This window comes from Boleophthalmus pectinirostris, unplaced genomic scaffold (genome assembly GCF_026225935.1).
Source record: "Boleophthalmus pectinirostris isolate CB_2022bp ecotype Guang Dong unplaced genomic scaffold, ASM2622593v1 HiC_scaffold_7, whole genome shotgun sequence".
NCBI lineage: Eukaryota > Metazoa > Chordata > Actinopteri > Gobiiformes > Gobiidae > Boleophthalmus > Boleophthalmus pectinirostris.
In genome coordinates, this window is record NW_026571473.1 from 7,172,570 (window position 1) to 7,199,737 (window position 27,168).

Below are 27,168 nucleotides of genomic sequence, written 5' to 3' on the forward strand. Positions count from 1 at the left end.
AACTCCTAAACAGGACAATGAACACTTGTATTGATCACAGGCTCCTGAAAATGTGCTATTTAAATCCATGTCATATTTTTTGCTTGAGTTTTCAGATGATTTTAAGATAGGGTGACCAGACAACCCTATTTACCTGGGACAGTCCCAGTTTTGAGCCCCGTGTCTCCTCTCCCAGCGGATTTATGCAAAACCTGTGATTTGTCCCAGTTTTATACAATAACTGTCCCAGGTGTCCCTATTTCTGACCAATCTGATCCCACCAACTTAAAGACGTGAATATGTTGCCAAATATTTTTTCCTAAATACAGAAAACTGTGCTTGAAAACTGCCAGAAGACTCATGTCAAGTGAGCAGAGAATGAACCGAGTGCCTAATAATGTTCTTAATCACAACAACTCCCCAAACTGGCTGTGTCCCAGTTTTGCATTTTGAAATATACATAGATCACCCTATGTGCAATACAACTACTATTATTTTATCTGACCCCATGTATGTACAAATAAAGAGAGTAACTGATTCTTTGCAGCTGATGTCATCATTATTTCCTGCAAGTATGATGCTAATTGTAGGCTCCTCTCTGTCTGAAGCTTTATTAGACTTTAATCTGATCTTTTTTTAACACATTCTGACCAGAAAGAGCTGACTCAGTTATATAGTGACCAGACTTTCAAAATAAAAAACTTGGACATGCCTGTTTTGTGGTGGTTGGTAATAATAAAATTGTGAAACAAGTGCATAATTATTATTATTATTATTAGGAAAATTATTCTGCACTCTGCACTTATGTGAGTCAGTATAGTCACATTTCCTTTATGTTTTCATAATTTTTAAGCAGATTTTCTGTATTTTACCTGAAAAAATAACAATTTATTCCTCTGTTTACTGTTGGCAGGTCAGATTGGTCAGAAATAGGGACACCTGGGACATTTCTTGTATAAAACTGGGACAAATTACTGGTTTTGTATAGATCTGCTGGGACAGGGGACACAGGACTCAAAACTGGGACTGTCCAGAGTAAATAGGGACGTCTGGTCACCCTGGACAAGGATGTGAAATGATAGTGTGACAGTCTGAATTGTGTCTCCATGGTAACTCCTAAACGTTCTACCAGAAGAGATGCATGTAGAACACCTCCAGCATAATGTCTCTGCAAATATCAATACTTTTTACTTGGTTTTCATCTAGGGTTAGGGTAGGTAGACTCTTATTCTCTGGTGAGGTTAGTTACCAAATTTCTCAGAGTTGACTAATCATTGTATTGTGATGATTCTAAGGATTTATTCAGAGTAAAACAGAGTCGAGGAGCATGAAGGGAATTCGCTGGAGTTTTTCCCTCATTTATGATGTGCACAAAATCTGAATCATTTTGAAAGTGTTTGCCAGAGCCACACAGCGCTCCATTTTATTTGATACATTGATGCACAGGACATGTGTTTGTTTCAACCAAGGATTTCTTTAGTCGACTTCGGCCCCAAAATCCCCAAAGTGTGTCACTGTATTTAACTCAACATTGGTTTAGAAATGATGATCTGTGAAAAGCTTTTATGAAGTTTGACGTCTGTTCTTTCTTTCTTCTTGGCAAATATTTGAACTATAACAACTAATATAACTCTAAAATAATACAGAGAAGGAAATAAGAACACTGAGCTTAGTTAAAACGTAAAACACATGCTTTATTTTAGTTGTTTTGACATAACTCTGTAGGTAATATTGTTCATTTAAAACACATTTACATAATGAACTAACAATTCGCAGCATAAAAGTGAACCAAAGTGTATTTCTGTAAACAATGACATAAATAGATTCATTTAAAAGAACACTGGCCTTCTTATTTCTTCCTTATTCTGATTGGCCAGATGAACACGGTAAGCAGACAGAGCGCCGTCGCTATGGCCACGCCCCCTGTCACCGTTACCATGACGTCACGGTAGAACCACACACAGTCCGGACAGCACTGCTCCGAACTGGACCAAAACAAACAATCGTATTTAATATTAAGAACACAGATTTATGTAATAAGAGAAATGGATCATATTATCTTTTCAGAATTCAGATGTAACACTGTGAGAGTCACTGACAGACAAATGTTGAGCTTTTGTCATTTGGCGACACAAACATGTCATATTAATCTAGTGTCTTAAAGGTGCATTGTGTAACTTCTCTGGCAAATTTCACCATGGGATTCTGACCTGTTCTCCAGCTCCACTTTAAACTACAGGGATTTTACAGTGTTGAGATGCCACATGACTGTCTCTCACCTGCAGGGTCTCAGGCTCTGGATCAGGATGACCCCCAGACCGTTGGCCAGTTTGTCTGTGAGACTCATGGAGCCGTACACAAAAGCTCCACTTTGCTGCAAAATAAATACATAATTTTTATTAACTTTTGATCCAAAATGGTTGAACAGATGAATATTTTGAATGAATTTTGACTTTCAACATATAAATTGCTTCACTTTTCCCTGGACAACATCACTGATCAATGAAAAAACTGAAAAAAGACTTGCAATGCACGATAACACCACTGATTTAAGTCATTATAACTCCAATACCAAATCTTTTAAAAGGCCAAATAAATGCTTTAAACTTCCTATCACTCCACTTAACTTTGGGTTCATAAGATTACCCAGTTTTCCTGTTCCTTTTACTACAAATGGCTCAAAATAAATAAATACATACAGTACGAAACTGGCTGGTGGTGTAAGAGTGACTGATTACCACTGTTGGGCAAGCTACTTCAAAACTGTAATGTGTTATTTATTACTTGTTACTGTTATTTCAAAGTAATTAGTTACATTACAATATTACTGTATTTAAAATGTAAGGTATTACATTACTACTGCATTACTTTTCAGTTACTCTCACTCTAACTGTGAAGATGCTGAACTTTTGCACCGTATATGGACTGAACCAGGACTAAACCAAAACTGAACCAGAGCTGAACCCGGACTGAGCCAGGATTAAACCAGGTCTAAACCAGAGCTGAACCAGGACTAAACTAGGTCTAAACCGAGGACTGAACTGAGGACTAAACCAGGACTAAACCAGGTCGGAGCGGAGTTCTGCGTCGGTCCTTTCTCTCATGGTCACCCGACAAGTCTACGCGGGCACGTCTCCAGTGTTTCACCGGCTGCTGATATCGTGGTGATTTTAGCAAAGTTGTATGAAGAAAAACCCACCACTTCAATCCAGGTTAAATAAGTATTGTAACGCGTGTTACTGATATTTGTACCGAGTAAAATATTAATATTTTTTCCCTGTAATGCCGTACAGTACTGCGTTACAGCAAAAAGCAATGCATTACAGTAATTCATTACTTTTATAACGCGTTACTCCCAACACTGCTGATTACATGGTGTAGGATTCTCTGAACAAGTAAGTTTTGAGTTTGAATTTGAGGAGAAGAAGAGAGTCTGTTCAGTTAATCAGTGGTCACATTTTTATATAGAGCTTTTCCACCTTCAAGACACTCAAAGAGCTTTACAACAAGGAAACACACACACACAACAAATGATGTTTATGTCGAGAGCAGGATTCAAACCACCGTCTGATCAGAGGACAAACACACTACCAGCTGAGCCACTGTCACCCATATTGAACAGTAATATTAAATAAACTGATAAATGGTTAAATAAACTTACGGTGTGTTTTCCGATGAGTGTGGAGGTCATGGACAGAGACATGACCAGGATCACGGCTGAACCTGCTCCTAACATCACCGCAGCTCCATAAACTCTCTGAGCTCCCATCGACCAGTCCACAAACACACACACCGCAAACCCAAACACCAGAAGCACACCCACCAGGTACGTCGTCTGAGGAAAGAAAAACATGATTTAAAGATGTACTGTGGAACTTTTCTGGTGAAATCTGCCACATGTGAACTTGTATTTATTCTAAAACCTGTTTTTATTGCTCAAAAACACCTTGAAAACATGCATTCTTATTCTTACTCTTGTTTTATCACAAAAGATGACATACTTAAAGGCAAGGCAAGTTTATTTGTATAGCACAATTCGTACACAAAGTAATTCAAAGTACTTAAAGATACTTAAACTTTTAGGGTATATATTACTTAAACATAGACAATTTTTTAACCTTCAAAATTAACCTTATAGTACTTATACTTTTAGGGTATGTACTACTTAAAGATAGACAGTTTTTTAACCTTCAAAATGAACCTTATAGTACTTAAACATTTAGAGTATGTATTTCTTTAAGATAGACAGTTTGTTAACTCAAAAACAGTTGTACGACTCAAATACTAATGTACTACTACTCAAAATTTTTATGTTATCAGTTTCATCCATTCTTTTGAGTCGTCCTAACTTGTCACGTTTTACAGTGTGAGAGCAGGGCTGCCTCTCCACAGAGCTGACCTGTAAGCATCTCCATGGAGACAGGCGATGCCTCGAGACTATTACAGGTCAAATCTGTGGAGAGACGACCCCCCTCCCTGTAACAGAACAGCTTTTCAAGATCTTAAACATCTTTATTCATTATGTACAGTATGTTTTAAGCCTTTTTTTCAGTTTGAAGAATTTAAATAAAGAACAGTAGAACAAAAAAGGCTGAATTAGAGAAAGATTTTAAGAAACAGCGTGAAAATGTGATGTATAACAGTAACAATGGTAGTTTTGTGTTAGTGGTTTTAACTGTAGTTCACTTAAACTTTTAGCAGCACATTTATGGTGCATTGTGGTTTGGTCTTGGTTTGAGTTCAGTTTCGTCCTGATGTAGATTTAGTCCTGTTTGGTCCTGGTTTAGTTCTGGATTTAGTCCCAAATTAGATGTGCTGTCTGTGGAAGTGTGAAGTCACCCCTTGCTATCAGTTTTAATTATATCCTGATATTTCTAACCACTTCTCAAACTAAAACACAAAATAAAAGTTGATGAGATGAACTCACTGTGATTCCTATGCGTTTACTGACAGGTTTCATGGCGAGAGAAGAAGCAAACCCACTGACGTACATCACGAGAGGGATGGTCGCTATAAATCTCTGAGGAAAATTAGAAAATATAAGTTATTTTTTTCATGTTATCTGCTTTTCACTGTATCTTTGCAGACAGCTGTGCCCTCTGACCTTTGGTAACATGAGTGAGTTTGTGAGATACACAGACATGTAGGTGACAGAGAGGTTCACTATGAGCCTGGTGCACATGTAGAGGAAGGCCACCTGAAAGACAAGATACAGTTTAATACTGAGGGACAGTATTTGGTGCGCACCAAACGGTCCATTCGAACCAAAAGTGGTTAGTTCGGTTCGTTTGCGTTGGTGTGAAAGCGTCAATCGGACTCGGACCCGAACCAAATCAAGCGGACCGAGACCTCAAAAAAAGAGGTGGTCTCGGTTCGCTTGAATCCGCACCAAATGACCAACTTTGGTGCGGTTCCTCTGGTGTGAACGCGAACCCGGGTCCAAACCATAGACAGTATGGACAAACGGACTATTCGAAATGCATCATGGGAGGGACACGCGTCTCCTCTGCCTGAAGTGACGCGCTGTACGACTCCAGCGCAGTAACAGATTGTTGTCCAGACGCAGACGCGATTCATTTTCGAATCATTTTACCAACAATGGCCAATACAGAGAATGTAACACACGAAGATCAGAGCAAGTATCAGTGTGCGAACGTGTGGCTCCAGAGTGAGTCAAAATTGGGGGTGCGTACCCCTGTTCTGGACCTACACGCACAGAGACGACCCGGTGTCCCCCGTGATCACGCAGCAACCAACATTTGTTATTTTAGGCTTTAATTAACCAAATAATTTCATGGCAATAGGCAATCGCCCATTCAATTGATACAACTTAAAAAAGTCCCTGCTTTTAGCCTAGTGTGAGAAATACAGTCGGACTAGATCCAAACCAGAGTCCTGAACCAGCGGGGGCAGCTCCAGTTCAGGCCGGGCTCAGAGGAGCTGGAGCGGGGAGCTTCGACCTGAGGAAGAACTTTCCCCGGAAAGAACCAAATGCGCGGAGGACGGACGCTCAGAACAACATATAACAAACCAAACTGGACTCACGCTTCTGTCCGGATGCTGCACCACCTCGGAACCAGCCGCGGTTCTTGAGCGCAGAGGACTGGAGCAGCGCCCGGACCTGTAGTCCACAGCGCATTCTTGCTTTTCCCGCACAGAACCAACGCGCAGACGACGGAACGTACCCGCTCAGACCCAGTCATTGCGCACTGGTCTTTCTCGCCACCGTTTGGAACCAGCACATGAAGGACAGAGCCTCCGGACCATCTGACCAACGAGCTTGTAGGACGACAGAAGACCAAGGACCAGACCCCAGCCCCGTCCTGAGGAGCTGCGCGCTACTGTGAGCGCTGTTGGCTGCTGCTGTTACCCGAACTCTGGGCTGATGTGGTGAGTTTGTACAAAGTTCTACATGTTGCTGTTTTATGAGTTCATGGTGATAATTTGAGATGAGGACGGCCCGTGGTATTAACAGGAACATCGGTGTTGATAACTGGAGTATCGCTGTTTTACCGGGGAAACAGAGACACGTCAATCGAACTAGTTTTGGTTCGTTTGCCGGTGTGAACGCGGACCACACTGGAGTGTATTTGCTACATAATAACAATTTTATTGCCTGGTGCGGACCAAATAATCGAACTAGCGGTGTGAAAAACGACCTAAAACTGTGTGTGTGCTGCCAACAGTAGGTCATGTGATCACTTTCTGTATTTATAAATGTGAAATACGAGACAGAAATCCCACGAGACGAGACAAGACAGAATTTTCACATAAGTTAAAACTGAGATCTTCAACAGAGGGGTCATGAAATCTTTGGTTGAATAGACTTTTGTTTTGTTTTATTATTTCCTCATTTTTGAAGGATGAGGATGAACTGGTTTTCAGTGGATTCTCTCTGTTCGCTCCTTCATCACTGTCTCTCTCTCTTCATCCCTTCATCTCTTGCTCCCTGTCAAAATGCAAACAGTTCCGTTACAGCTTTACTTTTACGCACAGCAGAACTTAAGCTCTGCATGTACTACCGCGCATCGGGAAGGAGTCAGGCAACTTCATTCCCCGGGTGCATTAACCAGGCTCTGCACTCCACGACCGCCTCCTCGACCCGCGAGCGACTGGGAGAGGAGGAAGAGAACAGGAGAGGAGGAGGAGAACAGGAGAAGAGGAGGAGAACAGGAGAAGAGGAGGAGAACAGGAGAAGAGGAGAGGAGAACAGGAGAGGAGGAGGAGAACAGGAGAGAGAGGAGGAGAGGAGAGGAGGAGGAGAACAGGAGAGGAGGAGGAGAACAGGAGAGGAGGAGGAGAACAGGAGAAGAGGAGAAACAGGAGAAGAGGAGGAGAACAGGAGAAGAGGAGGAGAACAGGAGAAGAGGAGGAGAACAGGAGAAGAGGAAGAACAGGAGAAGAGGAGGAGAACAGGAGAAGAGGAGGAGAACAGGAGAGAGGAGGGAGAGAGAGGAGGAACAGGAGGAAGAGAGAGACAGGAGAAGAGGAGGAGAACAGGAGAAGAGGAGAGACAGGAGAAGCAGAGAAGAGGAGGAGAACAGAGAGAGGAGGAGGGAAAAGAGGAGGAGAACAGGAGAGGAGGAGAACAGGAGAAGAGGAGAAGAGGAGAGGAGGAGAACAGGAGAAGGGAGGAGAACAGGAAGAGAGGAGAACAGGAGAAGAGGAGGAGAACAGGAGAGGAGGAGAACAGGAGAAGAGGAGGAGAACAGGAGAGGCCAGAAAGGTTCAGTGTCCTATATCAAACTCTTGTCCTTGATTGCTGTGGCTCTGCTCTTGTTCCATCAGATCATTAAAAAAGTGACACTTTGGGCTCATTTTCCATGATGTTGTTGCTCCATTGCTCTGGTCTTCTCAAAGTCACCGTGAGCACAAAATGCAGCTTAAACTTCAGGCCTGAGTTTAGCTTTGGTCAGCAGAAGTAAACAGCAAGGCCAAAATTCAAGTTAATGCATCTGATATAAAAATGTATTCAACAGATACATATGTACTCTAGTTTATAAAACTGTTGACCTTTTTTCTGTACCATTTTTTAGTTCTAAAGTTCCATACGTTTTAAACAGACCATGTATGAAACATGGAACAAAAATTATTTCCCAAATTTCAAAGACCTGCAAATCATGTCAATAAATGGATGTATTTCATCATATCTTGTGTTATTCCATCTTTGAACTGTTGATGAAGGTACATGATTTTTCAGAACAAATGTATTAAAAAAAGTATGTAAAGTGCTGCATATTTCATTCCCTCCGTTACCGACATGAGTTTTTAAATTTTTTGTCAACAACTTCAAAGAATATCACAGGTTTAACTTGACCCTGTTGGAGTGTTAACTCTTTCCTACATTCTGATACTTTACTTATTTCAATAGTCCCTCTAGTTTCTGAATAAGACTTATCTGAATGTAAAAAATCTGCCCCTGTTCCCTCTGTTACTGCTTGATCAGACCCATTTGTGTCATGAAATTGAGGCTTAAACTGGAGATGGAGCTAGTATCAGCTCAGGATTTCAGGATAAGTCTGAACTTGTTAAGCGACTTTGATGGAATACCCCCCTAGTATTGAATGTACAATAACAGAGTAGCTGTTTATAGATGACACTAGGCCCAACTGAATATAAAACACAATTGTATGTCATTTATACAGTAGGGGGTCCCTGCTCAGCTCTCCATCAGTTTGGGGGTCCCTGGCCTGAAAAACGTTGAAGACATAGCATAACATAGCATTGTCCTAGTCATATTTTGGATATTTTAAATGTTCTATATTACACAACATTGACTATTGTGAGCTTTAAATCATATTATAATGTAAACTCATCAAAAACGTACCCGGAGTTGTTTTGTCCCATTCACACATGGTTTATTATTAGTCTGTGTACTTCTACCTCAGATGCTCTGTTCCATCTTGTGATGTCATATAACTGTTGTTTTCAAGTTAACAGATACCTTTTACCTTTTGTTCAGTAAATACGGGTAATTTCAGGGTTGAAATTGTCCAAATGATTCTAGAGAAGGTGTATGGAATTTAAAAACACAGTGGAGCAAGGTGGTTTTCAGGTTCAGAGATATGTGAGGCATGTGTAAATGAAGCAAAACACAACTCCAGGTCTGTTTTTGATCAGAAAAAAGTGTAATATGGGCCCTTTAAAGTAAATTTGGTCCAGTTGGTCCAGTTGTAGCTGTTTATCTGCACTCTTGCACCACTACTGCTGCACGGAGACGGAGATCACTTTTTGGATCCATATTGGGTATTCAGTCTGTAAAAATATTCAGAACTCACTTGATAAAACGAAGGCTCTTTTAGCCAGTGTTTCCACTTGAACTCGGTGCTCTGAGAGTCTGTCACTTGAGAGTTTCGGATCAGCCTTTCATTTTCAGGACTGGTCACGTTTTCCTTTGTCCCAATGTGAAATATCAGAGAGAAGACAGCCCCAATACACAGCATGATCAGGGACAAACTCTGAAACACAAAATGTAAACCTTAATATGTATATCAGTTAAAAGTTTGTACAGACCCTCTCATTCATTTTTTAAACTACTACCTTCTACATTTTTTATACAAACAGAACAAACCAAATATATGAAACAAGATATATAGAATTATGTAGCAAAGAAAAAAAACTTCACTGCTGCCTGTTTGTCTAGGGTGACTATCTTCAAAATCAAAAACTGGGACACAGGAGTAGTGGGCGTGTATGCGGGTTTTCACCTTATACATATATAAAAAAAACATAAAAAATAGCTACAACTTAAGAGTTCTTCAATCCAAGTGGGAATCATATTGGCACTAGTTTGAGATATAGTTTTAGTATTGATTAGTATATGATTTTTGATACTTCTGACAGCCCTGTTATCTATACATGATGATAAATAAAGCATTATCAAGTAGAAACTGTGCGTCAAAGTCCAGACTGCTGAGCCCCTCCCACAGTTCAGAGTTACAGAGTCCATATTGTAAAAACACTCACAGCATTGTATACCCATTCATTACAGCATCTCAGCCTTTCACTGCAACCATTTTCTTCTGCCTCTTTCAGATTAAAGAGGTGCTACGTTCTTCCAACTCCTCTGTGAAGACCAGACTCACTTTGAGCTGTCCCAACTATGGTCTCTGGAAGGACCCACAGTTGCAGAGGCACAATCTTCAGGACTTGCTTGATATCCAAATAAATCCCAGTCCCGTTTTCCCCCAAATGGAGGGACTTCAGGAATTTACCGAGTATCTTTCTGAATGTTTGGAGCTGGAGTCACCCTTGGACCTTCTGGAGCCTCCCAGCACAGTGGGCTTCCTGAAGCTGTCCCGCCCGTGCTGCTACATCTTCCCTGGTGGAAGAGGGGATGCTGCCTTTTTTGCGGTCAATGGGTTTAATGTCCTGGTCAACGGTGGTTCAGATCCCCGCTCTTCATTTTGGAAGCTTGTCCGACATTTGGACAGAATTGATTCGGTTTTATTGACCCATATTGGTGTTGATAATCTTCCAGGATTCAACAGTTTGCTGCTGAGAAAAATAGCAGAACAAGATGAGGAAGCAAGTGCATCTCATCCTGAAGAGGAATGGATGAAATATCTCATATCACCTGAAATTGGAGTTGTTTTTCTTAACATTCCTGATAAGCTCATATCAAGTCAAGGCGATCTGAGCGAACTGCGCAGTTGCGACCAAGTTGAGGCAACTTTACAGAATTTGGAACGACTCTCAATCAAGCCTGAACCTCTAACACGCTTAAATGGACCTTCAGTTGAGCCGGTTATCATGTTTCAAAAAATGGGTGTGGGTCGCTTAGAGTTATACATACTCAATCCGATCAGTGGTAGCAAAGAACTTGAGAGTTTCAAGAAAAGTTGGCCCGAAAACATTTCAGAAACAAAGACTCTTCCACTGACATGCCTTGTTTCTATCTGTGCCTTGTTGATTTGGCATCCATCAAATCCCCAAGAGAAGATCATCCGGGTCCTCTTTCCAGGCTGCGCGCCTCAAGCCAAAATCCTGGATGGCCTCGAAAAGCTCAAACATCTCGAGTGCCTTAAACACCCTNTGAGAGCAGGGCTGCCTCTCCACAGAGCTGACCTGTAAGCATCTCCATGGAGACAGGCGATGCCTCCAGACTATTACAGGTCAAATCTGTGGAGAGACGACCCCCCTCCCTGTAACAGAACAGCTTTTCAAGATCTTAAACATCTTTATTCATTATGTACAGTATGTTTTAAGCCTTTTTTTCAGTTTGAAGAATTTAAATAAAGAACAGTAGAACAAAAAAGGCTGAATTAGAGAAAGATTTTAAGAAACAGCGTGAAAATGTGATGTATAACAGTAACAATGGTAGTTTTGTGTTAGTGGTTTTAACTGTAGTTCACTTAAACTTTTAGCAGCACATTTATGGTGCATTGTGGTTTGGTCTTGGTTTGAGTTCAGTTTCGTCCTGATGTAGATTTAGTCCTGTTTGGTCCTGGTTTAGTTCTGGATTTAGTCCCAAATTAGATGTGCTGTCTGTGGAAGTGTGAAGTCACCCCTTGCTATCAGTTTTAATTATATCCTGATATTTCTAACCACTTCTCAAACTAAAACACAAAATAAAAGTTGATGAGATGAACTTACTGTGATTCCTATGCGTTTACTGACAGGTTTCATGGCGAGAGAAGACGCAAACCCACTGACGTACATCACAAGAGGGATGGTCGCTATAAATCTCTGAGGAAAATTAGAAAATATAAGTTATTTTTTCATGTTATCTGCTTTTCACTGTATCTTTGCAGACAGCTGTGCCCTCTGACCTTTGGTAACATGAGTGAGTTTGTGAGATACACAGACATGTAGGTGACAGAGAGGTTCACTATGAGCCTGGTGCACATGTAGAGGAAGGCCACCTGAAAGACAAGATACAGTTTAATACTGAGGGACAGTATTTGGTGCGCACCAAACGGTCCATTCGAACCAAAAGTGGTTAGTTCGGTTCGTTTGCGTTGGTGTGAAAGCGTCAATCGGACTCGGACCCGAACCAAATCAAGCGGACCGAGACCTCAAAAAAGAGGTGGTCTCGGTTCGCTTGAATCCGCACCAAATGACCAACTTTGGTGCGGTTCCTCTGGTGTGAACGCGAACCCGGGTCCAAACCATAGACAGTATGGACAAACGGACTATTCCAAATGCATCATGGGAGGGACACGCGTCTCCTCTGCCTGAAGTGACGCGCTGTACGACTCCAGCGCAGTAACAGATTGTTGTCCAGACGCAGACGCGATTCATTTTCGAATCATTTTACCAACAATGGCCCATACAGAGAATGTAACACACGAAGATCAGAGCAAGTATCAGTGTGCGAACGTGTGGCTCCAGAGTGAGTCAAAATTGGGGGTGCGCACCCCTGTTCTGGACCTACACGCACAGAGACGACCCGGTGTTCCCCCGTGATCACGCAGCAACCAACATTTGTTATTTTAGGCTTTAATTAACCAAATAATTTCATGGCAATAGGCAATCGCCCATTCAATTGATACAACTTAAAAAAGTCCCTGCTTTTAGCCTAGTGTGAGAAATACAGTCGGACTAGATCCAAACCAGAGTCCTGAACCAGCGGGGGCAGCTCCAGTTCAGGCCGGGCTCAGAGGAGCTGGAGCGGGGAGCTTCGACCTGAGGAAGAACTTCCCCGGAAAGAACCAAATGCGCGGAGGACGGACGCTCAGAACAACATATAACAAACCAAACTGGACTCACGCTTCTGTCCAGATGCTGCACCACCTCGGAACCAGCCGCGGTTCTTGAGCGCAGAGGACTGGAGCAGCGCGCCCGGACCTGTAGTCCACAGCGCATTCTTGCTTTTCCCGCACAGAACCAACGCGCAGACGACGGAACGTACCCGCTCAGACCCAGTCATTGCGCACTGGTCTTTCTCGCCACCGTTTGGAACCAGCACATGAAGGACAGAGCCTCCGGACCATCTGACCAACGAGCTTGTAGGACGACAGAAGACCAAGGACCAGACCCCAGCCCCGTCCTGAGGAGCTGCGCGCTACTGTGAGCGCTGTTGGCTGCTGCTGTTACCCGAACTCTGGGCTGATGTGGTGAGTTTGTACAAAGTTCTACATGTTGCTGTTTTATGAGTTCATGGTGATAATTTGAGATGAGGACGGCCCGTGGTATTAACAGGAACATCGGTGTTGATAACTGGAGTATCGCTGTTTTACCGGGGAAACAGAGACACGTCAATCGAACCAGTTTTGGTTCGTTTGCCGGTGTGAACGCGGACCACACTGGAGTGTATTTGCTACATAATAACAATTTTATTGCCTGGTGCGGACCAAATAATCGAACTAGCGGTGTGAAAACGACCTAAAACTGTGTGTGTGCTGCCAACAGTAGGTCATGTGATCACTTTCTGTATTTATAAATGTGAAATACGAGACAGAAATCCCACGAGACGAGACAAGACAGAATTTTCACATAAGTTAAAACTGAGATCTTCAACAGAGGGGTCATGAAATCTTTGGTTGAATAGACTTTTGTTTTGTTTTATTATTTCCTCATTTTTGAAGGATGAGGATGAACTGGTTTTCAGCGGATTCTCTCTGTTCGCTCCTTCATCACTGTCTCTCTCTCTTCATCCCTTCATCTCTTGCTCCCTGTCAAAATGCAAACAGTTCCGTTACAGCTTTACTTTTACGCACAGCAGAACTTAAGCTCTGCATGTACTACCGCGCATCGGGAAGGAGTCAGGCAACTTCATTCCCCGGGTGCATTAACCAGGCTCTGCACTCCACGACCGCCTCCTCGACCCGCGAGCGACTGGGAGAGGAGGAAGAGAACAGGAGAGGAGGAGGAGAACAGGAGAAGAGGAGGAGAACAGGAGAAGAGGAGGAGAACAGGAGAAGAGGAGAACAGGAGAAGAGGAGGAGAACAGGAGAAGAGGAGGAGAACAGGAGAGGAGGAGGAGAACAGGAGAGGAGGAGAACAGGAGAGGAGGAGGAGAACAGGAGAGGAGGAGGAGAACAGGAGAAGAGGAGGAGAACAGGAGAAGAGGAGGAGAACAGGAGAAGAGGAGGAGAACGGAGAGGGAGAACAGGGAGAAGAGAGGAGAACAGGAGAAGAGGAGAGAACAGAGAGGAGGGGGAGAAGGAGGAGAACAGAGAAGAGGAGGAGAAACAGGAGAAGAGAAGAGGAAGAACAGGAGAGGAGGAGGAGAACAGGAGAAGAGGAGGAGAACAGGAGAGGAGGGGGAGAAGAGGAGGAGAACAGGAGAAGAGGAGGAGAACAGGAGAAGAGGAGGAGAACAGGAGAGGAGGAGAACAGGAGAAGAGGAGGAGAACAGGAGAAGAGGAGGAGAACAGAGGAGGAGAGAACAGGAGAAGAGGAGGAGAACAGGAGAGGAGAGGAGGAGAACAGGAGAAGAGGAGGAGAACAGGAGAAGAGGAGGAGAACAGGAGAAGAGGAGGAGAACAGGAGAAGAGGAGGAGAACAGGAGAGGCCAGAAAGGTTCAGTGTCCTATATCAAACTCTTGTCCTTGATTGCTGTGGCTCTGCTCTTGTTCCATCAGATCATTAAAAAAGTGACACTTTGGGCTCATTTTCCATGATGTTGTTGCTCCATTGCTCTGGTCTTCTCAAAGTCACCGTGAGCACAAAATGCAGCTTAAACTTCAGGCCTGAGTTTAGCTTTGGTCAGCAGAAGTAAACAGCAAGGCCAAAAATTCAAGTTAATGCATCTGATATAAAAATGTATTCAACAGATACATATGTTCTCTAGTTTATAAAACTGTTGACCTTTTTTCTGTACCATTTTTTAGTTCTAAAGTTCCATACGTTTTAAACAGACCATGTATGAAACATGGAACAAAAATTATTTCCCAAATTTCAAAGACCTGCAAATCATGTCAATAAATGGATGTATTTCATCATATCTTGTGTTATTCCATCTTTGAACTGTTGATGAAGGTACATGATTTTTCAGAACAAATGTATTAAAAAAAGTATGTAAAGTGCTGCATATTTCATTCCCTCCGTTACCGACATGAGTTTTTAAATTTTTTGTCAACAACTTCAAAGAATATCACAGGTTTAACTTGACCCTGTTGGAGTGTTAACTCTTTCCTACATTCTGATACTTTACTTATTTCAATAGTCCCTCTAGTTTCTGAATAAGACTTATCTGAATGTAAAAAATCTGCCCCTGTTCCCTCTGTTACTGCTTGATCAGACCCATTTGTGTCATGAAATTGAGGCTTAAACTGGAGATGGAGCTAGTATCAGCTCAGGATTTCAGGATAAGTCTGAACTTGTTAAGCGACTTTGATGGAATACCCCCCTAGTATTGAATGTACAATAACAGAGTAGCTGTTTATAGATGACACTAGGCCCAACTGAATATAAAACACAATTGTATGTCATTTATACAGTAGGGGCTCCCTGCTCAGCTCTCCATCAGTTTGGGGGTCCCTGGCCTGAAAAAACGTTGAAGACATAGCATAACATAGCATTGTCCTAGTCATATTTTGGATATTTTAAATGTTCTATATTACACAACATTGACTATTGTGAGCTTTAAATCATATTATAATGTAAACTCATCAAAAACGTACCCGGAGTTGTTTTGTCCCATTCACACATGGTTTATTATTAGTCTGTGTACTTCTACCTCAGATGCTCTGTTCCATCTTGTGATGTCATATAACTGTTGTTTTCAAGTTAACAGATACCTTTTACCTTTTGTTCAGTAAATACGGGTAATTTCAGGGTTGAAATTGTCCAAATGATTCTAGAGAAGGTGTATGGAATTTAAAAACACAGTGGAGCAAGGTGGTTTTCAGGTTCAGAGATATGTGAGGCATGTGTAAATGAAGCAAAACACAACTCCAGGTCTGTTTTTGATCAGAAAAAAGTGTAATATGGGCCCTTTAAAGTAAATTTGGTCCAGTTGGTCCAGTTGTAGCTGTTTATCTGCACTCTTGCACCACTACTGCTGCACGGAGATCACTTTTTGGATCCATATTGGGTATTCAGTCTGTAAAAATATTCAGAACTCACTTGATAAAACGAAGGCTCTTTTAGCCAGTGTTTCCACTTGAACTCGGTGCTCTGAGAGTCTGTCACTTGAGAGTTTCGGATCAGCCTTTCATTTTCAGGACTGGTCACGTTTTCCTTTGTCCCAATGTGAAATATCAGAGAGAAGACAGCCCCAATACACAGCATGATCAGGGACAAACTCTGAAACACAAAATGTAAACCTTAATATGTATATCAGTTAAAAGTTTGTACACACCCTCTCATTCATTTTTTAACTACTACCTTCTACATTTTTTATACAAACAGAACAAACCAAATATATGAAACAAGATATATAGAATTATGTAGCAAAGAAAAAAAACTTCACTGCTGCCTGTTTGTCTAGGGTGACTAGATCTTCAAAATCAAAAACTGGGACACAGGAGTGTAGTGGGCGTGGTATGCGGGGTTACGCTGTCCACCTACTTCTCCTGACATGGGATATAAAAAAATAACTAATATAAAATAGCTACAACTTAAATGTCAAACCGGAGCTATTGGCAACGATGAAAACAACCTGCATAGAGTCATGATACCTGCACTACTGTCCTATACTGACCTGAGACACGAGACCAGGACTAAACCAGGACTGAACCAGGAATAAAACAGGTTTTAACCAAGTCTAAACCAGGACTGGCACAGAGCTCCATGTCCCGCATCACCTGATCGTGCTTTAGGGACACCCTGCTCGGGGTCTCTCTCTCTCTCTCTCTCTCGATCTCTCTCTCTCTCGATCTCTCTCTCTCTCGGTCTCTCTCTCTCTCGATCTCTCTCTCTCTCGTCTCTCAATCTCTCTCTCTCTCTCTCTCTCTCTCTCTCTCTCTCTCTGATCTCTCTCTCTCTCTCTCTCTCGGTCTCTCTCTCTCTCTCTCTCTCTCTCTCTCTCTCTCTCTCTCTCTCTCTCTCTCTCTCTCTCTCTCGATCTCTCTCTCTCTCTCTCTCTCTCTCTCTCTCTCTCTCTCTCTCTCTCTCTCTCTCTCTCTCTCTCTCTCTCTCTCTCTCTCTCTCTCTCTCTCTCTCTCGATCTCTCTCTCTCTCTCTCTCTCTCTCGATCTCTCTCTCTCTCTCTCTCTCTCTCTCTCTCTCTCTCTCTCTGATCTCTCTCTCTCTCGGTCTCTCTCTCTCTCTCTCTCTCTCTCTCAATCTCTCTCTCTCTCTCTCTCTCTCTCTCTCTCTCTCTCTCTCTCTCGATCTCTCTCTCTCTCTCGATCTCTCTCTCTCTCTCGGTCTCTCTCTCTCTCTCGACTCTCTCTCTCTTGATCTCTCTCTCTCTCTCTCGGTCTCTCTCTCTCTCTCTCTCTCGATCTCTCTCTCTCTCTCTCTCTCTCTCTCTCTCTCTCTCTCTCTCTCTCTCTCTCTCTCGATCTCTCTCTCTCTCTTGATCTCTCTCTCTCTCGATCTCTCTCTCTCTCTCTCTCTCTCTCTCTCTCTCTCTCTCTCTCTCTCTCAATCTCTCTCTCTCTCTCTCTCTCTCTCTCTCTCTCTCTCTCTCTCTCTCTCTCTCTCTCTCTCGATATCTCTCTCTCGACCTGGTTCAATCCTGGTTCAGTCCTGGCTTAGACCTGGTTCAGTTCTGTTTTAGACCTGGTTTAACCCTAGTTCAGTCCTGGTTTATTCCTGGTTTAGTCCTCCTGGTTCAGTCATGAATCGCATACCCCGACTTAAAAAATCCCAACTACACCACTGGTTGGTCATAATAAAACTGTGAAACGAGGGCATAATTAAAGAAAACTGTTATGCAGAGATCATTCATGACTAACATGTGAGTCAGTATAGTCACATTTTCTTTGTGTTTTGGTCATTTTTAAGCAGCTTTTTCAAACAAATAACAATTTATGCCTCTCTTACTATTGGCAGGTAACAAATTGGTCAAAATAGGGACACCTGGGACATTTCTTGTATAAAACTGGAACAAATCACTGGTTTTGTATAAATCTGCTAGGACAGGGAACACAGGACACAAAACTGGGACTGTCCCAGGTAAATAGAAACATCTGGTCACCCTATGATTGTCTCCGTGGAGATGTTATTGCTTTGCCTGGAATGTTCCATGGTGTGACATTAAATATTTCCATCTAGCATTTATTCATTACAGGTGTTTCTATTGCTCAAAAATACAATAATTCTTCCTGTGAATGGGGCGACTCTTCACAGATCTGACCTGTAATGTAGTGTAGTGCTGTAAAATGTTTGACTATCTCGTGACAAACAGGGTTAATCTATACTGTGGAACATTCTAGACAAAGCTTTGTGGAAAAATATCAGTAGAATTATTGTACTTTTTTCTTTACTATATAATTGCTTCATATAGTTGACGTCTTCTGCATGTATATAAAGAAATAAAAAATAAAATGGTGTGTGCAAACTTTACACTTTACATTTGCATAATAATAGTTTTGGTTGTTTTTGTCTTACCCTGAAAAGTGGGATGTCCGCGGGGCCCAGACTGTCTGAAGCATCAGGATCTACGTTTCTCTGGAAGTGAAACAGGAGCCAGGCCCCAGCGTACAGAGTGATGTTGGCCACCACAGAGAAGGCGTACCTGCACAGAGAGACAGAAGCCACATCTCAATTCTCTTTCCTCGCTTCCTTCTTGATTCCCCTCCTTGACACAGGGAGGAGAGATGATCTAAACTCCTCACTGAGACCAATAAACTTTGATTCTTTTATCTGACGTCTGCTCCTGAAGCCTCCCTCAGGTTTATTTCTTCCTTGCGTGGTTTTCTTTGAGACACCACTTAATACGACACAATTGATTCACAGCAGAAAAATGGACGATCGAGGAGAGGAATCAAGGAGAAGGAAGCGAGGAAAGATAAATGAGACGCAGCCAGAGAGACAGAGCCCAGGGTTTGTGTGGAGAGTGTTTCTGGCGACATCTAGTGGTGCTTTTTGAGCGTATACCTTCTCTTTAGGACTGAACAATTTGTAAAAAAAAAAAAATGTATTTGCAAATTCTCTGTGAAGCATTTATTGAAAGTATGTTTTTGATGAGATAACAGGATTCTAACATGACTTAAAGCTCACAAGAATCAATTTTGCGTAATATAAAACCTTCAAAGGTGCATTGTGTAACTTTTCTGGTGGAATGTCTCTCATATTTGTCCATGGAGATGTTATTGCTTCATCTGGAATGTTTCACAGTATGGCATTAAACCTTTCTATCTTCATGGAGACCACACCAGACTAAGTTACAGGTCAGATCTAAAGAAAGGCAGCCTTGCTCACAGTCAGAATGTCTGGTTTTTTTTAGGCATTTTTGAGCTATAAAACCATCTGTAATTGAATACATTTAAGGCAGAGCTGTTTAATGTCATACTGTGGAACATTCCAGGCAGAGTAATGGTGTATCCATAGAAACACGCAGCTGACGGACAGTGCTCCTTTAATGTCTGAGAGAAGAAAACCTGAAATATGAACTGAACACTTGCATTCAATTCATCTTTGCAACCTACACGCTGCCCTGTGCTGCCAGAAACCTCCGCGTCATTTTAAACTCTCACCTCAGCTTCCACCTTCATATCAAAAAAGTCTCCCAATCCTGTTTTCTCCACCTCCAGAGTGTTAGTCATTTCTCATATTGTAATTTTGAGATATTTTGCATCAGAAGGATTAAAAATGCCACCACAGTTTGGCCCAAAACTAAATCAGCTGCTTATCCAACATGTGCAGACAAAACAACCCTCAGAGTTTTCCATAAACACTGATTTTTACATTTAAACGTACTTCCCTTTTCCAGTGAATTTCAGTTCCTTAGTTTTGGATTCTCTGGTATCTGGGTCTACTTTGATAAAACTGGTATAAGCAGCAGAAGATGGCACTTACAGTTTATTATTACTAATTTATTTACTGTTTTGGTTTTAATTGCTCATTTAAAAGAGCATTGTGTAACTTTTCTGGTGGTGGGTCCATCAAATGCATTTCTTCGTGGAACTTTTCACAGTATGGTATTAAACCTATCTTCACCAAACCAGACTAAGTTACAGGTCAGATCTATGGAGAGGCCGTGGCGACCCCGTTCTCAGTCAGAATGAATGTTTTTCTAGATGTTTTTGAGCTATAAAACCACCTGTGATTGAATAAATGTAAGCTAGAGCCATTTAATGTCACACTGTGGAACATTTCAGGTAGAGCAGTGACATCTCCATGGAAACAAGCAGGTGGTGGACCCACAACCAAGTTACACAGTGCACCTTCTAGTGATGATGGCCGGATGATTGGAGATTCTGACTGATTCTGATTCTTGGTCAGCTGAAGACTTTCCCAGCACAGCAATTAGTGCATTTAAAGCCTCATTGTGTAACGTTGTATCACATTTAGATAATTAAATTGTGTTATGACCCCAGGACTTTAGCTTTTTACCCTTTTTGTTTGTAATTGTGTTAAACTTGTATGTGAATCCTGATTGGAGGACTGGTTGCCTGCCTCTACCTGGGAGTGTTGCTGCTTGCTGGTTCCTGATTGGTGGAGGACCTCTACACCTGGCCAATCCCACCTCACCTGTTTAAGGAGATTGTTTGCATGTGTTTGGAGCTGTTGGTCTTTGTGGTCAGTGTGTGTGTTCGTGTGTCTCTGTCAAGTCTCTCATACTTGACTTTGTGTTTGTTTGAGCAATCCTTTACTGTATAATTAGTTTTCCTAGTTCACCTTGTCCTTTGATACTCTTTTGTTTAAAACCTTGTAAATTACCTTTTCTGTAAATATTTTGGATTAATTGGATTTTGTTTAATTTACCTTTACATTTCCTTTGTTTTTATTACCTCTCTGACCCTAGCGAGCTGGGTCGTAACAATTGTGAAATAATTAAGTTGGCTATATTTAGACATCTTGGTTGGGTTCAGTTTGATCCTGATATATGTAGACTTGGTCCTGTATTAGTTCTAGCCTACTCCAGGTTTAGTCCCTGGGTTAGGGTCTGTTTACATGAGAACGCTTGAGGGTAAAAATGACAGAATATTTTATCGGAAGTGCCTTTCATTTAGACGGTGGTGGCGTTTTTGGGGCTTAAAAATGCAAAAATTTGAAACCACCCTCCAGAGTGGAAAAGTTGAATACACTCCGCCGTAGCGTTTCTGTCTACACTGCCCAAGACGCAAAACTTTGGTCAGATCTGCTCACGTCGTATATGCGTTTACATCACTTACATCACATACATCACCACCTAGCATCACCACCGAGCCGCCTGGCATGCAAACACAATCAAATTCCACACACTTTTGCGTCACTCAAAAACGCTCGTCTAAACGTGGAGTAAAAAGTGAAGACGCGACGATACTGCCAGTTTTGCGTCTTCTGTTTAGACTGTCATCATATAAACGTGGCCTAATTTATTATTTTTCCACCTTGGATTTTGTTCCCTCTCTGACCTTAGCAAGCTTGAGCGTAGCAGTTGTGAAATAATTAAGTTATTACATTTAGACATGTTCATTGGGTTCTAGTTTGATCCTGATATATATAGACTTGGTCCTGTAGTCCTTGCCTAGTCCAGGATTGGTTCCTGGTTTAGTCCCAGTTTATCCCAAATTTCGATGTGTTGTCAAACCAAGTCTTCACCCAGATTATGGACTCTAATCAGGACCAACCCGGGACAAATGTGAAGTAGAGACTTCAACCAGAACCACAGGTACACAGAGCTCAAATATAACTTATAATTCTGTAGTTTTTCATCTGTAGGCTGTCAGTACATAACTGCAGGTACACAACCCTTATATAACTCTGTACATTAGTTTCACCTGAACGCTGTGAGCTCCACCTTGGCTCCCTCTGACGACGCCAGCTCTGGGATGAGTGACAGGTGAGAGATCTGCACTGAGGCCCATCCAAACTGGAACAGGATGACGAAAGGGGAGAAGTACAGGATCTGAGCCCATTCAGGCGTGGAGGAGCTACAGGCCAAACACGGGTTAAACAGGAACGGGAAGGAGAGCAGCACACACACTGTACCTGCAGGGGGCACAAGAGAGGGATGAGCAATGTAACAGAGGCAATTTATGTATTTCATTGTATTTCACACACACACATACATAATAAAAGTGCACTATGTAGATTTTCTGGTGGAAGGTTTGTCCATTCCCACCTGTTTATCTCCAGTTCAGTGTTTTTGTGTTTAAATCTACCATTTGTAATTAGACTGGCCGACCCACTCCGTTGTATTCTCACATATCACCACTAGAGACTATCTACATTACTACTGTCTGATAGTGCCTGTTTTGGCCTGACAAGACCAGAGAGCTGACCCTGCCTTCGATCCTTCCGAATTGGTTTTCTGAGGAAGTTGCCTAGCTGCCTTTTCCTGGGACGGCGTGACTTGGACCTCAGTGGCGGAAAAAGTAGACTGAATAAAGATTCCAAGTCGGAATCCAAAATGGCTACGCCCACTGTGACGTGTAAATATGAACTGTTTTCTTTGTGTTTGGACATTTCGGTGGTTTGGTATGATTTATGGGTTTGGTAGTCGGTGTTGTGGTGAGGCCAATATTGACCAAATACTTGACTTAACAGGCATTAACATCCCTAAAGTTGTAATGGAAGAGAAATCATCACATAAAATCAAAAATGTAATTAATTAAAGTGACAACTTTTCATAAGATAAGGGAATAGTCACAATCATAATGCACGTAGTCTGACATGCCAAACATAATAATACACTTCAAACTCGGATGTGACGTCAAATCCTAAGTCCAAGTGGGAGTTGGAAGATGATCGAATGGAGGGTAAGACTGAACAACTGTCATGTGAGGGAAACAGGTTTCACATCTGCTGGTATAAAATAATATCAAAATAAATGTACAGATGGAAGCTCTATTACTATACTAAGAGATATTTCAGGCAAAACAATAACATCTCCATGGAGACAAGCAGGTGGCAGACCTTTCACCACAAAACTTACATAGACCACCTGTACGGTAGACTATAATAAACTTTTTTTTTTTTAGGGTTTTTAATAATTATTTATGTCCAACATGATTCAATGATCCACTGCTTAAACTTTGATATTGCAAATTTAGTTTTTCAAGCCTAAATACTGAAGGAAAACTAGGCTAACACAAACCCTTTTAAATATATAAAAAGACGTAAGTGCACAGATTTATTCATTTCAATTCAGTTCACTGATGAGTTGAAAATAGACTTAAAGGTTGTATAGAGGATTTTCCAAGGAACGAGAAATCCAGCGACTGTTTGTCCTTTTTCAAATGTTGCGCATGCGTGAAACCACCCCCCCTCCCCTACAGCTCCTACGTAGAAACGGCTCCTCCCTCCTCCTCCTTACGCCAGAAACAGGTTTGTTTACAGCCAGTGCACTGCACATGACTTGTAAACAACTAACTACAGTGTTGGTTAGGCAAGATGGAGAAGTGAGGAGCCGGGGGAGCGGGTGCACGGACATTTCGTGCGCGGACGAGAAGTGAGGAGCAGGAGAGAAGAGCGGAGCAGGGAGCAGGGAGAGGAGAGAGGAGAGGAGAGCGGTGCGCGGAGATTCCGTGCCCGGAGAAGTGAGGAGCAGGGAGAAGAGCGGAGCAGGGAGAGGAGAGAGGAGAGAGGAGAGGGGAGCGGTGCGCGGAGATTCCGTGCCCGGAGAAGTGAGGAGCAGGGGGGAAGAGCGGATCGGGCAGCGGGGAGAGGAGCAGGAAAGGGGTGCAGAGAAGGTTGCGCGGAGATTCAGTGCGAATGAACTAGCTACAACACGCAGCAGCAAGCGGACTCTTTCTTTGCCTTGAAAATGACGTTTTCAGACATAGGATATCGCTTTCGTGTCCTGAAAAACGTTTGACTAGCTCTTGGAAATAAAGTACGTTTTCATAATAAGCAGAAGTGACCTGTCCAGGAGTAATTTGGCGACCAGTGCGTCAGTCTTTAGACCCTGCGTCTGCTTCAGTTGCGCCATCGCTGGAATGAATCTACAAGAATCACCTTAGTTTGGCTTCGCTGCTTTTCCCCTTGTCTTCTTCTTTCAGCAATCTCAAAAACGGACTTTCTTTTGCGGCTAACTGCTCCTGGATTCTTGTCTGCCATTGCAACAAACTTTGTGCGAACTGCGAGGAAGATATAGGTCAAAAAAGCCGCTAAGAACTGTTGCGTTGGTGGAGTAAACAGCGTCTGTGCGGCTTGCGTCTGTGGACTGCGTGACAGGCGTACGTAAACCACGTACCGGCGGCGGCGCGCAGGCAAGTCAGTTACGCTAGAAACGTAGGGAGTTTGATTGACAGCCTATCAGCTCACAGATAACGAGGCAGTGTCGTTATCTATTGGCAAATGTTTAGCCCCACCACGTCCAGAGTTGATGAATTTTTATTCTCTTTTTTTTTTGGTCATCATAATTACAAGGCTACTGCACCTCTATAATGCTATCATTGACAACTTGAAACAAAAAAAAAATCCTCCATACAACCTTTAATGGAAACAGTACTTCTGTATAGTCAGAACTAATTTAGCCAGTAAGACAATTTAGGCAAACACACCATTAGCATAATAGCATAGTTGCCTAAGTCACATTTGAACGTTTTCGAAAAAAAAAAGAAAAAACACATTTTTTAGGCACATTATAAAGTTAGGCAGATATCACGATTTAGCAGGAAAAAAAAAAAAGCAATTATATTATTAGGCTAACGATTTACCAAAAGTAGGTTATATGCATTTATTAGTCAATGCAAATGCCATCTTCAAACTATTTCCCATGGTTATATTTATCATTACTTCTCACCCATCCTGTCTTACCCAGTAAATGCCACGTCTTTCTCTTCCCAAGCCTCTTGACTCCCGGGACCCGGTCGGACTCGTACCCGACCAGAGGGGTGCACACTCCGTCCGCCACCTGCCCGAGCAGCAGCAGCGCTCCGGCCGCGGTGCTCCGGAAGCCCAGCACCGCGTGGAGGTACACGAGCAGGTACGTGAACCACAGCGAGGCGCACAGGTCATTCAGAAAGTGACCCACTGCGTAACACAAGCGTCTGCACAGCGGCAACGCGCGCTCCGGGACGGCACCCTGCTCCATCTGTGCACAACTTTATTTTATGTTTTACGCACAAAACGGTTTTACGCACAATACGGTTTTACGCACGACTAGATATCTGCATGTGTTAAATTTAAACGAACAAAAACTGCTGATATTAACGATTTAACATAGAAAAAAACTTGTAGCACTTGGATATTGGCAGAACATAATCTATACGAGCTGTAAGTTAAGACATGTTTGCGCAACGAACGTATGTCCATTCTGTCCATTTATAGTAAACGCAGCTCTAAAGCTTCATGTCATTTTGGTGACTTACAAAAACAGTAAAAACATGTGATCTACTCATATAGTTGCAAAACACACTTCCTCTTTCTAGTGCTCACATGATTCAAATATTCATGTTGGCGAAAATAGGATATTTACCTCATCAGACATAAACAAAAGGATGACATTATGAAGTGTAAACGCGTAATTCACTGCTTTTGTTTTAAACATTGCACCAGAATAGCTGTTTAACTGTGAGAATGCAGATTTGTTGACGTGATTTATGGTCAGTGATGGGAAGAAAATTGTTTTAGTTACAGAATACTGAATACCTGCAATAAACTGTATGTTGTTTTGGATTCTGATACGTTGTACAATCAGAGTACTGTGTTGTGAATACTTTGAATACTTTTACATATAGTTTATTTTAAACTAACTTTAACTAAATGCAAACCACAACTCAGAATTGAAAACAGCTTTATACTTGTTTCAGTTTGGTTTGCATTTTCTATTACTCATTTAAAGAAGAAAAAATCACACTTCAGTCTCACTCACCCCAAGAGCAGTGTTTTCTTTTTTCTCACTGGTTCTGTGCAGTTTGAAGCCTAAATTGTGAGCTCAAGTACTGCCATGTATTCTACTGGTTTTAGAAAAATATATAACTGTAAACTGAATACCGTAAATGAAAAAAGAACTGTACCAAAATAAACTTGGTTACTCTGAAGACATCTTCTCTGTACTATTCAGTTACTTCTGTTTATGGTTGATATCTCTGTAAATACTGGGTTTATCCACATGAAACAAAAACTGACAATGTCTTTCTTCTCTGTCAGTCTAAAAGATGAGCAAAAGTGAAATCATGTCACAGCAGTTTCAGAAAGTTGTGCCATCATTCAACCCTAAACACGTGACTGTTGTCAGATGAAAGAACTTTAAGCCATGCGGTTAATTTGGCAAGCTTATGAAGCTAATACCAAACAAATAATGATAAGGTTCAATATTTGTAGATCATAAGTTTGGAAAATTCTTTCAAAACAGTGAATCTACCAGAGAGATACTTTATAGTATATAGGCCTCTGCCCTCCGTCTGAAATTTAAGGGCCCATATTACGTTGCTTTCTGATCCACAGTATGTTATAATGTTGTTTCCTAATCACAAACATACACTACTGGTCAAACGTTTTAGAACATGACACTTTTTCCAGTTTTTTACTGTTTAGAATAAGTTTTGGTCAACAGTAAACATTTCATTCATGAAAGTGTCTTTGGCAGATATAAAAGCTGAACACACTCGTGGCAATCAAATATTCTTCAGTGTGGCACTTGTAGGTTGCTTCACTCTTCTGTCCAGTTCATCCCAAACCAGCTCCATGTGGTTGTGGCTGTGCTGGACACTCCATATTTTCAAGCTCATCATCTTGTTCTTTTTTCCTGAGGTAGTTCTGGCAGAGCTTGGACTTATGTATTGTTATTTTATCTTTGTTTTAACATCTGTCTGCTCAGTTCTTACCTCTGTACTATTTCAAGCTCTTCATTGGACTTGCACGACTTGAACTGCAATGAATAAATGGAAAAATTGGTGTGTTCTAAAACTTTGGACCGGTAGTGTAACTGGAGTTGTGTTTCGTTTCATTCACACATTTAACACAAACCTGGTTTGTGTTTAGGTTCTGTTCCACCTTGTGATGTCATGTGGTAATACAGGAAGTGCTCCACTGTCTTTTTAAGCTCCATACACCCTCAGTAGAACCATTTGGATTATTTCAGACCTGGAATTGCAAATCTTTACTGAACTAAAGACCGCTTCATGACATCACAAGGTGCAACAGAGCATTTTGATGTTTAGAGATGTAGACAAACTAATAATAAATACTCAAACGTGCGAATGAAACAAAACACAAATCTAGGTCTGTTTTTGAGGAGGTAACACCATATAAGAC

The 27,168-nt window shown here is 41.9% G+C and overlaps 1 protein-coding gene across 1 annotated transcript; it reads right to left on the reverse strand.

Annotated features, from left to right (window-relative positions):
* Positions 1-1,652: 1,652 nt before the first annotated feature.
* mfsd12b (major facilitator superfamily domain containing 12b) lies at positions 1,653-25,241 on the reverse strand. The gene is made up of 9 exons (XM_020933375.2): positions 24,727-25,241; positions 21,744-21,954; positions 18,427-18,553; positions 15,994-16,173; positions 11,751-11,843; positions 11,575-11,667; positions 3,641-3,814; positions 2,259-2,353; positions 1,653-1,964 (listed from the first exon to the last, which is right to left on the reverse strand). The coding sequence occupies exons 1-9, from the start codon at positions 25,001-25,003 to the stop codon at positions 1,829-1,831; spliced, it is 1,386 nt and encodes a 461-aa protein (XP_020789034.1). The 5' UTR covers positions 25,004-25,241; the 3' UTR covers positions 1,653-1,828.
* Between the last annotated feature and the right edge of the window lie 1,927 nt (positions 25,242-27,168).